Source organism: Erinaceus europaeus, chromosome 14 (assembly GCF_950295315.1).
Source record: "Erinaceus europaeus chromosome 14, mEriEur2.1, whole genome shotgun sequence".
NCBI lineage: Eukaryota > Metazoa > Chordata > Mammalia > Eulipotyphla > Erinaceidae > Erinaceus > Erinaceus europaeus.
In genome coordinates this window covers 70,980,673-70,995,567 of record NC_080175.1, presented here as the reverse complement: position 1 = coordinate 70,995,567, position 14,895 = coordinate 70,980,673, and the positions used below count along the sequence as shown (strand labels likewise).

Here is a 14,895-nt window from a genome sequence, read left to right as displayed (position 1 = left end):
GAACTGTGCTTACTATTTAAAAGATCTGAGATCAGCTTCTGTCCTGGTCATTTGTTAGCTTTGTGAACTTTGATAAACTTAATATTAAAGCTCATTTCATTCCATCCCTAGAAAATAAATGTATTATACTGGCATCTAGCTTACAATGATATTATATTAAATGAGATAGGATATGTAAAATATTTAAAATATTTAGAGTAACATGCATTCAGTAAGCCGAAGACTTTATTTTAATTTAATTTGGTTTTAGTTAGATACAAATAAATAGAGGCCTGAAAACCAGTGTAGTATGATCATTGCTATTTAGGGATTCCAAAACTTGGAGATCCTGATTCCTATTCCATCAAGCTAACTCTAAAAATTGTATCTATAGATACACACATATGTATGTATATTTATTTTATTTTATTTTTTAATTTTTTTATCAGGGCACTGATCATCTTAGGCAGATTCATTAGGCAACTCTAATTTCCTTACCCACTTTATTAATGAACATTTATAGGGGCCAGGTGGTGGCACATCTGGTAGAGCAGGGGATTGAACCTGGGATTTCAGAGCCTCAGATATAGAAGTCTCTTTGCATAACCATTATACTACCCACCCCCTCATATATGTATTTATATACAGTATCTGTTTAAATATGTGTACTCTATATTTAAAATATAATTGCAGATTCATTAGGCAACTCTAATTTCCTTACCCACTTTATTAATGAACATTTATAGGGGCCAGGTGGTGGCACATCTGGTTGAGCAGACACATTACAGTGCACAAGGACCAGGGTTCAAGCCCCTGGTCCCCACCTGCAGGGGGATAGCTTCGGGAGTGGTGAAGCAGGGCTGCAGATGTTCTCTCTCTCTCTCTCTCTCTCTCTCTCTCTTTCTATCTATCATCTATTTATCTTCCCTTCCCCTCTCAATTTCTGGATATTTCTATTCAATAATAAATAAATAAATACAAATTTAAAAAGCAAAAAATTTATATTAAAAATTTGTATGTTTTTAGCATAGATAAAATTTTTCAGTGTTCATAATCTTTAACAATAGTGACACACATACATTTATTAATGGTTAATACAAAAGCACACTGCTATAGCTGATTTTAGTATGGGTTGCCATACAAAAATGTAACATCTCAGTCATTTATATTTTATAATATATATATATATATATATATATATATATATTTTTTTTTTTTTTTTTTTACCGGAGCACTGCTCAGCTCTGGTTTATGGTGGTGCTGGGGACTGTACCTGGGACCTCAGAGCCTCAGGCATAAAAATTTTCTGCATAACCATTATGTCTCCTAAGCTCTGGCATTTGTATTTTGTAAGGGAAGTATCTTTTTTGTTTCCTCTGTAAGCAATGTAAGAAAGATCACTTGTCACAGAGCAAAAGAATCTCTTATTTTTTTTTGGGGGGGGGGGAGAAAAACACAATGAAGGATGATTTTGACGATTGACTTGCCCTATATGTAGCTACTGTAATAATCATGAAGGACTTAAATGCTACATATACTTACATTGTAATAAATCCAGTTGGTAAAAATATGGCATCCAAAGCAGTACCCCAGTGGGTGGGGACTACTCTGATAACTATAGGGGGAGGAAGGCTGCAGGTACATATGATTAAACTAGCTAAAATGATCACAAATTAAGATGCTACTCACCTGAAGTTGAAGCTATAAAAATAAAATTAAATGTAACATTTTTGGATAATTCATGTTTGAAATGCAAAGCAAGTTTTGCTTTCCAGCTACTACCCTGTCAATGAAACAATCACCACAAGCAGGTACACCAGAGGCTTTCAAAGAGTTCTAACAATGCACACACAATTTGTAAAAAGAAGCTGAGTCATTTCAGCAGGTTCTAGTCTACCAGTGGTTTCCTGTAATTTGGGTTTGAGAAGACTCAAGGACTTGAACAGATCAACAGGTGGATGAACACAGATTTAATTGTGATATATCAGGCCTTTGTGATAGTCTTTGGGGGAAATGTTTTTCACCTATCTTCACTCCAAAACTAAATGTGTTTAGTCAGGCAAGCTACTGACCAACTTGAGATAGGTAACCCACAAGGCTCACATGAATATACAGTGAGTGAAGTGCATTTCCCCTTGGGCAAGGAGGGGGGCATCTATTGCACATGTCATCTATTTCTGTGAATTCTGAAGATTACAATTATGTTTTGATGTTAATCCAATGACTGCAGCATTTCTTGTAGTGAAGCACACTGAAAATCTGAGTGACAGTATAAATCTTTTTAAATTGAATTCAACAGTATGGAAAAGAGCTGATGTTTTCAAATACTGTTACAAAGCCTCTGCACAACATGAATAACTGTAAATGAAGCAGCTTTTATGGTGGCCAATATGGTAAGAAAAACAAATAGGACTGATTAAATTCTGTTATTATGTCTTCTATACTCTGCATGTGTGGGGATGTGGGTCTGTCTGGTTTGCATTTTTAATAATACCTCTTGAGCTTTGACGTCCTCATAAGCAAACTGAACACTGGGAACTCCAAGATGGTTGATGAAATAATCAGCATCACCTTGCATCTGGATAGAACTGACATTGGCTTCTGAGCACTGTCCTCTCCTGGAACAGTTGAAATGATTTTTCTGAAAAAAAAAAAAAAGATATTTATATATATGCATTCTCAATGTGTATTATACTCCTCTAGGCATGTCTAAGTCAGTGCTACCCACAATGTAGTCCATATGGCAGAGCATCAATAGAGTTTGTTCAAGTACAACTGCTTAGGTTCCACCCATGTCCTTACAAATGAAAACTTTTGGGGATGGTGCCCAGAAATCCATATTGTGGCAAACTTCCTCTGAGTTGCTGTTTACTGAAAAGTGATATGTTGGCCTAAATCAAGCTTTATCATGATTGCTTGCCTTTGTTTCCTCAAAAGAATTGTTTACAGACATTTATTTTGGAATAGAGAGACTTGATCATTTGAAAATATTTTAAAAACAATGTTGTCCCTAATAAGATGTAAGATATTCGAGCATCTTATATTAAATTTTCATAAATTGAAAGATTTAGTCGAATGTAATCACTAGTCTTATCTTTCTTAAAGGCTTTTCAGAAACTATAGGAAAAAAAAAACTTTAGCTCTGGTTTATGCCAGGGATTGAACCAGGGATCTCAGGCATAATGGCTCCACTTCTTAAAAACATAGTCGCGTATTGTTAGTCAGGTGCAATTAATACCTGCCACCTGGCATTGGACCTGCAACTGGAACTCAGCCTCTTTGTTTGCCCAGCTGTTCTTACTTGAGATCTTCCTGAAGGAAGCCATTTGCCAAAACAGAACCAGCAAATAAGTCACCATCAAATGTTTCTGCAAAAGATTCAGCCCTCACTCTCAGAGAAAATGCAGCCCTTAATTCTCAATTCCTAACACAGTTACAAAAGAACTGGGGTTTCTTTATGTATTCTAAGAGACTATGATAGCTCTTGTTATGCCAATGAAGGCGACTTTTGATAAATATCTTGGGTGCCTGGAGTTGGATGCCAAGGAAAAGAACTAGAATAGAGAGTGAAAATTTTTGGTTCTCGTCCCTGATTTCCTAGGACAGGTGAGAGAGCAAAAGTTAAATTCAGTGGTCAATGATTTAATCCATCATAAGATTTCAAATAGAGGGACTTCTGGCTTGATTGAGGAATGTATGAAGGTATGAGGGGAGAGGTCCTCCTGAAGAGAACAGATGAACTCTGTATTCCCCCAAACCCATATATCTTGCTCTGTGCACCTTTCCCATCTTACTATGGATTCATATTTTTTTAAACTTTTTATTATCTTTATTTATTGAACAGAGGCAGCCAGATATTGAGGGGGGAGGGGTGCTAGAGAGGGAGAGAGACAGAGAGACACCTAGAGAGACACCTTTAGCAATGCTTTACCACTCCCAAAGCTCTCCTGTTACAGGGACCAGGGCCATTGTAACATGTGCACTCAGCCAGGTGCTTCACCACCCAGCCCCTGGATTCATATTCTTTAATGTCCTTTAAAATAAACCAATAACCTGGGAATAAAGAGGTTTCTTAAGTCTTGTATGCTATTCTAGCAAATCAAGTGCACCTATGTGGCTTAACTAAAAACCAGGGACACAGCATCAGTCAGAAGCACTCATAATAATTTAGTCTTTCACAGAGTAACTGAAGACTGAGGAGCCAATTCTCAAAACCTCCACTCTGTAGTTTACTAGTCAGAAGTCCTATTGGTTACATTCATGGGTAACCAATATTTGAAGTTAAATGTAGTCATGAAAGACCAAACCCTTAGTGGTGAGGTTCTAGGACACATTGGTGAGGTTGTCTGACCAAAGAAATCAGGTTGCCATTATGGTAGCATCTGGAACTTGATTTGCCCCAATCTTTTACTTATGAGGACTATTTTTTTTTTTCAAATATAGTGCAGATAGTCTTCATGTTTCTCCATAGCTACCACTATTACACAAATGTAGTATTTTAAGTGCATTCCATTACCACAATTCCTTCTAGCTATATAACTCCATCAGTCCATCATTATATGTTCTGGTATTTTTTTTATGCAAGCCAAAAGGACATACTTTTCTTTACTAGTGATTTACTATTGATTTAAAAAACTTTCAAGATAACAGGAGTACAATTCCACACCGTTCCCATTACCAGAGTCCTGAATCCCCAATCCCTCCATTCTAAGCTACAGCAGTTTTCTTACGGTTGTAGATATGAGACAACTATTATATTTACAACTGTCTATATTTGCCCATTTTTTTCCATGGTCCCATCTTCTCTTCCCTTTTCAAGTCACACATAGACCTATTACTACATCCAAATGTTCTTTCCTTTTTCCTCTTCTCTCTTTGGGCCCTGATGGAGTTGGAGTTCAGACCCCTCTGGTCATCTTTCTTCTATCATTTCTTCCCCACTGGGAATATGGATCAAAATTCTTTTGGGGGTACAGAAGGTGGGAATTCTGGCTTCTGTAATTAGTTCTCCAATGGATATGGGTGTTGGCAGGTCAATTCATAATCCCAGTAATTACACTGACTTATGTGACTGGATCTGTTTATCAAAAAAAAAAAAAGTATTTTCCCAACATTTGAATTGACAGATGTATGCTAAGATGGCAGAAGAATAAGCATGAGCTAAAAAATGCTTATAGAGATTCTGAATGTTAAGCTTTATCTGTTGTGCTTAACATGGACTGTAATAGGGTTAAGTGGTCTTAAGAGGTGGCTTGATCTAAAGCTGGGTGTACTTACCTATTGAGTCTCATGCCAAAATTCAACCCAAAAGAAGGGTAAGGTTTACCCATGGTTGGAGGTTTGAAATCCAACAGAGTTGAGATGACTTTCTGAGACCAGCTTCTTAATTACTAAACTGAGAGTTTTTCTTTTTTCTCTTCCTTTTTCTTTTTACCTCCAGGATTATCACTTGGACTTGGTGCTTGCACTACAAATCCATCACTCCTAGGACCATTTTTTGTTTGTTTGTTTGTTTTGTTTTGTTTTGTTATTGGACAGGACTGAGAAGAATTGCAAGAGGAAGGGGAGATAGAGAGGGAGAGAGAAAGATCAGGTAGGGAGCCTGGGGCTCGAACCCAGATTCTTGCTCTGGTGCTTCTACTTAGTGTTATGTGTGCTTAACTGTGCATGTGCCCCACTCCCCTCAAGAGTTTTTCTGTAAAGACCCATAGAATATTTTTCCTACCAGCCCATGGCTTTTCTGCACTTGCTCTCCCTTTCTGTTCCCCGTATTCAGTGCTTACATTCTATTGATTACATTTGTGATTAGAGTAGGAAGTACTTTACCCTCAAGGGTATGCTCAATTGACTCTTTTGTGCTTTTGTTTCTAACAAGTTTACAAGGAAAATAGTCATAATATTGGGTTGATGGAAAACTCATGATGGATTTTTCTCTGCTGTTCCAATAAAATAGAACACAATTTGCAGAGAGGATGCTTTCCCCTAAGTCATTTCATCTTTGGATTTCCTTAAGTGGTGGATATTTTGGGCACAGAAACCTTCCCCTCTAAGTATTTTTATTATTCATTACTTTGAAATCAAGGACAAATTCACTGGCCTTGAGTGATTCTAAATCTATATTCTACCTTCATGTGAATAGTTTTCCCATAGAACTTCAGTGAATTATAGCAGTCCCATATCAGGTTATTGATACTGATCTACTCAATCCATGCTAACACTAATCTCTGAAAGGGAGTAAAAAGAAATGTTAATTTCTTCACTTTTCTGGAAGTCAGGCATGACAGGGAGAAATGACTGGTAACAAATTTGCACAGGTCAATTAAATTTTTTAATTTATTTACAAGGCTGAGTAAATTCAAATTAAGTAATTCGCCCAAGGAGTTCAAAATGTTTCATACTTAATGTCTGATAACAAGCACTTTCTATTCAGTTCATAAAATAAGGGGGATAAGGCAATGCCATTGCTTATGTCACTTGTTTAATTTTCCACAAATGTATTGAACACTCAAAATGATGCCACTATTTCAATCTCAAAATAGCATGTTCTTTGCAGGTATACTTTTAAATTTAAAATCTCAAAGTAGATCATCGAGGAACCGGTGGCGCATCTAGTCGAGCACATGTTACAATGAACAGGACTTTATTTTGAGCCCCCGGTTCCCACCTGCACAGGGAAAACCTTGCAAGTGGTGAAGCAGCATTGTAGGAGTCTCTCTGCTTTTATGCCTCTCTAACAGTCTTCCCTCTCGATTTCTGAAGGTCTCTATCCAATAAACATATAAGATAATACAAAAAGTAAAAACAAAAAAAGCAAATTATCATTATCAATGAAATACACACAGTAATAAGTATACAATAATAAGTTCATGCAATAATAAAATACACTGACAGGATTTGAAAGTATTTAACAATTCAATTTTTTATTTCTCCCAGACCATTTTCCCTTGCACACTATGTATTTATTCCACATATAAAAGAAGTTTAAGTTGATCACTTTTTATAATAGAAAGGAAAGTGATAATGAAAACACCTGCTCTTTGCTGTTGCTATTGTTTTGATAAACTGAAAGTGGTTTAAAAAATGTTATTGCATTTTCAGCTTAGAACTAGCGAGTGAGAATATACGTAAATGTGAAGATTCAAAAATAAATTATTATTTTTTTTGAAATTACCAAGACACCTAAAATGCTGAAGTCAAGGGCTCATATCCTGAGGTCTACAGTAAAAGCTAAAAGATTTACAACTTTCTTAACAACAGAACAAATAATTTATCTTTCTTCATATATTTGTATATATGCAAAGATCTATTTTCACTTACTTATAAATAAAATTAAGCATATATATCAAATATGAAGTAGTTTTGGTCAATATTATTAACAGGACTTGTGATTTGATTACCAGAGTCAGACATTTCAGCTCTTGTGGATAAATACATCACTAATTTAAAAGATGCTAGTTTTGAATGAGACATTTTATTATCGTATTATTTTTCAAAAGCTTCCATATTGTCAAAAAGAAAATTTAGGAGTTACCAATAAAAAATTCTCATATATTTATTAAGATGTAATTAATTAGTGGGAAAATTGTGTTAAAATATAAAATTTCAACCCACAAAATGCAGTTGTCAAAATTTCCACTATCATAAGGTTTCTACAATGGTGTTACTTATATCTTTACAGTTTTAAATAGAAAAAATTTAGTATTTACTTAGTATATGGAAGTAGAATTGTCAAGCTGAAAAACATATTTCTAATCCTCACATTCTAGTAAATCCTAGGGCTTCTTTTTTTTTTTTTGCTGTAGTACATAGAAAGATATTATTTTATTTTTTAAATACTTCAGATTAAATGTAAATTATATGCACTGATTGATTTTTGAAAGATCACAGTATAAGGATAAAAGTTGAAGTGAACAAAGACATTTTCTTTTCTCTCTCTCTCTAATTTTCTTCTCTTTTAGTAGCGACTACTTAGAATTTTACAAAATTTTAAGATTTCAGGGGTATAACTTCCCATCCATACCTGATAAGTATAAGTAACCACAACTCTTATAACCACCAGAGTGTTCACAAAATATAAGAGGCGGTTTACTACACTTTGACTGGCAAGCTCATTTGCTTTAGTCACTTAACATCCATCTAACAGATGAGCTATGAATATCCTACCCAAATTAGCTCCAATTCATTTTCTCTTCCTCTTCCCTAATCAATTGAAGGTATCAGACCAGTAGTCCTATGATGTTAGTGCATCCATTTTTCTATTTTATTTCTCCTCTCTTAAGGTTTTAGAGAATTATAGACAGGTGTACTATTTTAAAACCTTTAAAAAATCATAGTTCACAGGTCAACAAGGAATACCAAAGGAAATCACCTGGGACCACAACAAGGCAGGACTAGAACGACTTCAGGAATCCACCAAACCACTGGTGAGTGCAAACTCCTGTGGCTAATGGACAAGGAGGGACTGAAGGAGAGATTGAGCAGCTGATAACTGTCCAGCAGTTTAACAATTGAAGCACTACCTCCAGTCTGCTTTACCAATAAAAAGACTGCTGAAAGGAGGAGAGGACTTCCCTAAGACTCACCAAATGCAACTGTGAGAAGTCTCCATTACTACTGCCCTCAGAGGCTGGAGCAGCAGGGGTGAGGTCCTGTGCTGACATCTGGGAACAGAAAACTGACCGCAAACTCAAGAGAAGAGCTACACCTCAATGACCTAGCAGTCGGGCTGTAGAATAGGAGCCTTTCCATATTGTTCTCCTGATATGTTGAATAGTTGCCTCAGAACCTACAGACTATAAACGGGACTTGTTTAGAAACTCGCAGGGCCCAGCAGTGCTGCCTGGCTTGGCAGAGAAGCTGAATTGAGCCTGGAGCTTTGGATTCTTGGGGTGCAAGAGTCTCTTTGTATAACCACTGGATTATCACTGCCCCACCCTGCTTTATCTGTTGGTCAGGAGTGAGGGATTAAGCTAAGCAGCCTACTTATAGTTTAAAAGTGCTCAGACTCCCATAGCCTATAGGGAAGAAAAATAACAAAGGAGGGTTTTAACAGACAATGTGTTCCAACTCAGGGATTGAAGTAATATTGAAACAACTGTGAATTTCCACAACTGTGAACTCTTTAAGTACCTTACATAGACACAAGTCAATCTAGGCAGGAGTGATCAGTAATTTGAAAAGTAATGAGCAAGGGACCTCATAAAATACTATATAGAATAGTTAAGCCAACAAGAAGAAATATTGGAGAAATGAACCAGGACAAGAGTCCAGCTAAAAGCCCCCCAAAAGTTGAACCACAAAACAGTGAGATCACATCCAAACACTTGATAAGGAGATAGTCACAGGAGTGAGTAAAGAGTTTGAAAGAAGGATTGGGGAGACAGCATAGTGGTTATGCAATATACTTTCATGCCTGAGGCTCCAAAGTCCCAGGTTCAATCCCCAGCCCCACCATAAACTAGAGCTGAGCAGTGCTCTGGTATCTCTATGTGTATCTTTCTCTCTGTGTCTCTTTCATTAAAAATAAATAAATAAATAAATAAACAAACTTTAAAAAAAGAGTTTGAAAGAATTGTCATCAGATATGCAGAAAAGAAAAATAAGACTCTGGAAGAGAACAATAATTATCTCAAGGTTATTAGAGAGCTGAAAGCTGAAATAGTGAAGCTACGAAGACAACTAGTTGAACAAGCTAAAGCAGTATCAGAACAGGATAACAAAATAGATGAACTACAGAAAATAGCAGAGGGGAGAGAGAATAGAATAAATGAGGCTGAAGACAGAATTAGGAGGATCAAAGACGAATTAGACACAACTAAAAAAAGAAGTAACGGATCTCAAAAAGAGATTAAGAGATACTGCAACAACAAAAGAGACATATGGGATGACTTCAAAAGCAATAATATATACATTATTGGCTTACCAGAGGAAGAAAGAGAGGGAGGGGAAGAAAGCATTCTTTAGGACATAATAGCTGAAAACTTCTCTAGTCTAGAAAACATAAGAGACTTAAAGTTTCAAGAAGCCCAGAGGGTCCCAAAGAGAATTAATCCAGATTTAATGACACCAAGACACATCATACTTAGAATGGAAAAGAATAAGGAGAAAGAAAGGATCCTGAAGGCTGCAAGAGAAAAACAGAGTCACCTACAGAGGAAAATTCATAAGATTAGCAGCAGACTTCTCCACACAAACACTACAGGCCAGAAGAGAACGGCAAGATGTCTACGGAGTGCTCATTGAGAAAGTCTTTTAACCAAGACTACTATATGCTGCTAGACTGTAATTCAGACTAGATGGAGGCATAAAAACCTTCTCAGATAAACAACAGTTGAAAGAATCAACTATCACCAAGCCTGCCCTGAAAGAAGTTCTGAAAGGTCTCCTAAAAACAGTCAGACCACCATAAATAAGCATGTCATACATAAGAATACTCTAAAAATCTACAATAATGGCATTAAAATATCTTCAATCTATGACATCAATAAATGTCAATGGCCTGAGTTCACCTATTAAAAGACACAGAGATCAGAAAACACAATCCAACAATATGCTGTCTACAGGAAACCCTCCTAAATCAACAAGACAAACACAGACTCAAAGTGAAAGGATGGAAAACTATCATACAGGCCAATGGCCCAAAAAGAGGGCAATAATAGCTATTCTCATATCTGACACAATAGACTTTAAAATAAATAAAATTTTAAAAAGATAGAAATGTATCAGAGGATCAGTCAATCAAGAGGACTTAACAATTATTAACACCTATACACCCATCTAAATATAAGAAGCCATCTAAATATATCAAACATCTACTGAAAGAGCTACAGCAATATATTAACAGCAACACAGTCATAGTAGGGGACTTGAACACCCCACTCTCTCAACTTGACATATCATCCAGGCAGAAAAGCAATAAAGAAATGAGGAAGCTAAATGAAGAGATAGATAAACTAGAAGTATTGGACATTTTCAGAGTCATTCACCCAAAAAAACTGGAATACACATTCTACTCAAGTCCACATGGGTCATTCTCAAGGATAGAATATATGTTAGGTCACAAAGACAGCATCAGCAAATTCAAGAGCATTGAAACTACCCAAGCATCTTCTCAGACCACTGTGGAATGAAACCAACACTTAACAATCAACAGAAAATTAGTAATAGTCTCAAAATGTGGAAGCTCAGCAGTAATAGTCTCAAAATGTGGAAGCTCAACAGTATACTACTTAACAACTACTGGGTCAAAGAGGAAATAAAGGAAGAAATAAAAATGTTTCAGAGTTCAATAAAAATGAAGACACAAGATATCAAAAATTTTGAGACATAGTTAAGGCAGTACTAAGAGGGAAGTTCATAGCCATACAAGCATACATTAGGAAAAAAGAAAAAGCACAAGTAAAAAACCTGATTTCACACCTTAAAGAGCTAGAAGAAGAAGAACAAAGGAACCCTAAAGCAACCAGAAGGACAGAAATCACTAAAGTTAGGGCAGAAATAAATAACATTGAGAATAACAAAACCATATAAAAGATCAATGAAGGTAAATGTTGGTTCTTCGAAAGAGTGAACAAAATCGACAAACCTTTAGCCAGACTCAAAAAACAAGAAAAGGAGAATCGCAAAATGAACCGGATCATAAATGAAAGAGGAGATATTGCAAAAGACACCACAAAAATTCAATCTATCATGCGAGGCTTCTACTAACAACACTATGCCACCAAGCTAGATAACCTGGAAGAAATGGACAATTTCCTAGATACCTACAAACTTCCAAAATTAAATAACGAGAAACTATATAACATGAACAGGCCCATCACAGCCATGAAATTGAAGTGGTTATCAAAAATCCTCCCAAGAATAAAAGTTTTGGACCAGATGGTTTTTCAAATGAATTCTACCTTCAAACCTTCAAGGAAGAGTTAATACCACGACCTTTAAAAGTCTTCTGGAATATTGAAGACACAGGACTACTTCCTTCCATCTTCTATGAAGCCAACATCACAAAAGCAGACAGGGACACAACCAAAAAAGAAAACTACAGACCAATATCTCTGATTAACATACATGCTAAAATATTGAACAAAATTATAGCCAACCGGATATAGCAGTATATTAAAAAGACTGTTCATCATGACCAAGTGGTGTTTATCCCAGGGATGCAAGGTTGGTTTAATATACATAAATCAATCAACGTGACTCACCACATCAATAAATGCTAGGCCAAAAACCACATGGTCATATCAACAGATGCAGAGAAAGCCTTTGACAAAATCCAACATCCCTTTACGGTCAAAACGCTACCAAAAAAAAAAAGGAAATATATGGAAAATTTCTCAAGATAGTGGAGTCTATATATAGCAAACCTACAACTAATATCATACTCAATGGTGAAAAACTGGAAGCATTTCCCCTCAGATCAGGTACTAGACAGGGTTTCCCAGTATCACCATTACAACAAAATATAGTGTTGGAAGTTCTTGCCATAGCAATCAGGTAGGAGCAAGGAATTAAAGGGATACAGATTGGAAGAAAAGTCAAACTCCCTATTTGCAGATGGCATGATAGTATACATAGAAAAAACTAAAGAATCCAGAAAGAAGCTTTTGGAAATCATCAGGAAATACAGTAAAGTGTTAGGCTACAAAATTAACATTCAAAAGTCAGGGGCATTCTTCTATGCAAACACTAAGTTAGAAGAAGATGAAATCCAGAAATCAATTCTTTTTACTACCACCACCACCACCACAACAACAACAAAATATCTAGGAATAAACTTAACCAAAGAAGTGAAAGACTTATATACTGAAAATTATGAGTCACTACTCAAGGAAATAGAAAAGACACAAAGGGGAGTCGGGCGGTAGCGCAGTGGGTTAAGCGCAGGTGGCGCAAAGCGCAAGGACCGGCGTAAGGATCCGGGTTCCAGCCCTCGGCTCCCCACCTGCAGGGGAGTCGCTTCACAGGTGGTGAGGCAGGTCTGCAGGTGTCTATCTTTCTCTCCCCCCTCTGTCTTCCCCTCCTCTCTCCATTTCTCTCTGTCCTATCCAATAACAACCACATCAATAACAACAATAATAACTACAACAACAATAAAAAAAGAGACAACAAGGGCAACAAAAGGGAAAATAAATAAATAAAATAAAAAAAAAAGAAAAGAAAAGACACAAAGAAGTGGAAAGATATTCCATATTCATGGGTTGGAAGAATTAACATCATTAAAATGAATATACTACCCAGAGTTATATACAAATTTAATGCTATCTCCATCAAGACCCCAACCACATTTTTAGGAGAATAGAACAAATGCTACAAATGTTTATCTGGAACCAGAAAAGACCTAGAATTGCCAAAACAATCTTGAGAAGAAAGATGAGAAATAGAGGCATCATACTACCAGATTTCAAATTGTATTATAGGGCCATTGTCATAAAAACTGCTGGAACATGAATAGACACACTGACCAGTGGAATAGACTTGAAAGCATATTTCACAAAATACAAAAGTAAATTCCAAGTGGATCAAGGACCTGGGTGTTAGACCAGAAACTATCAGATACTTAGAGGAAAATATTGACAGAATTATTTTCCATATAAATTTTAAAGACATCTTCAATGAAACAAATACAATTACAAAGAATACTAAGGCAAGTATAAACCTATGAGAATACATCAAGTTAATTACATGTGTACAGCAAAAGAAACGACTATCCAAACCAAGAGACCCACCCCTCAGATAAGGGGAGAAGATCTTTACATGCCATACATCAGACAGGAGACTAATAACCAAAATATAGAAAGAACTTCCAAATCTCAACAACAAGAAAACAAATAACCCCATCCAAAAATGGGGGGAGGATATGGACAGAATATTAACCACAGCAGAGATCCAAAAGAACAAGAAACACATGAAAAAATGCTACAAGTCTCTGATTGTCAGAGAAATGCAAATAAAGACAACAGTGAGATACCACTTCACTCCTTTGAAAATGTCATACATCAGAAAATGTAGCAGCAACAAATGCTGGAGAGTTGGTGGGGTCAAAGTAACCCTCCTGCACTGCTGGTAGGAATGTCAATGGGTCCAACCCCTGTGGAGCGTTGTTTGGAGAACTTTCAGAAGGCTAGAAATGGACTTACCCTATGATCCTGCAATTCCTCTCCTGAAGATATAGTCTAAGGAACCCAACACACCCATCCAAAAAGATCTGTGTACACATATCTTCTTAGCAGCACAATTTGTAATAGCCAAAACCTGGAAGCAATCCACGTCTCCAACAGCAGATGAGTGGCTGAGCATGTCCTGGCATATATACACAATGGAATACTACTCAGCTATAAAAAACGGTGACTTCACCTTTTTCAGCCTATCTTGGAAGGAGCTTGAAAAACTTATGTTAAGTGAAATAAGTCAGAAACAGAAGAATGAATATGGGATGATCTCACTCTCAGGCAGAAGTTGAAAAGAAGGTCAGAAAAGAAAACACTCTGGAGAGGGTGGAGCCAGAGTACAGGTCCAAAAAGAATGACAGAGGACCTAGTGGGGTTGTTATGTGGAAAACTGAGAATTGTTATGCATGTATAAACTCTTATATTTACCGTCAAATATAAAACATTAATCTCCCAATAAAAAATTTTTTAAAAATCATAGTTCAAACAGAGTTTGAATAAAATTTCCACTAAAATAATTAGGTAGAATTCACTACATGGTATCTTGTACCATATCAATAAATTCTAGATATATACACAGTTACATGTCAAAATCTAAACAATAAAAATTTTAATACTCTTAGAGTAGGGAAACTATGATAATACATTTAGAAGACTAAAAGATTAATTAGCCCATATATACATCTACATCTTTATATATGAATTTCTCTATATGAATATACATGTATACATATATATGTATATATAT

General features: G+C 36.1%; 1 protein-coding gene across 5 annotated transcripts in view; it reads right to left on the bottom strand.

Moving 5' to 3' along the window:
• Positions 1-14,895, bottom strand: part of NAALADL2 (N-acetylated alpha-linked acidic dipeptidase like 2) — a 1,374,776-nt gene that overhangs the window by 239,245 nt on the left and 1,120,636 nt on the right. For all 5 annotated transcript variants that reach the window (XM_060171978.1, XM_060171980.1, XM_060171981.1 and 2 more), the window contains one exon: positions 2,474-2,620. In XM_060171978.1, the coding sequence (XP_060027961.1) occupies positions 2,474-2,620 (147 nt within the window). The remainder of the gene's footprint in view (positions 1-2,473; positions 2,621-14,895) is intronic.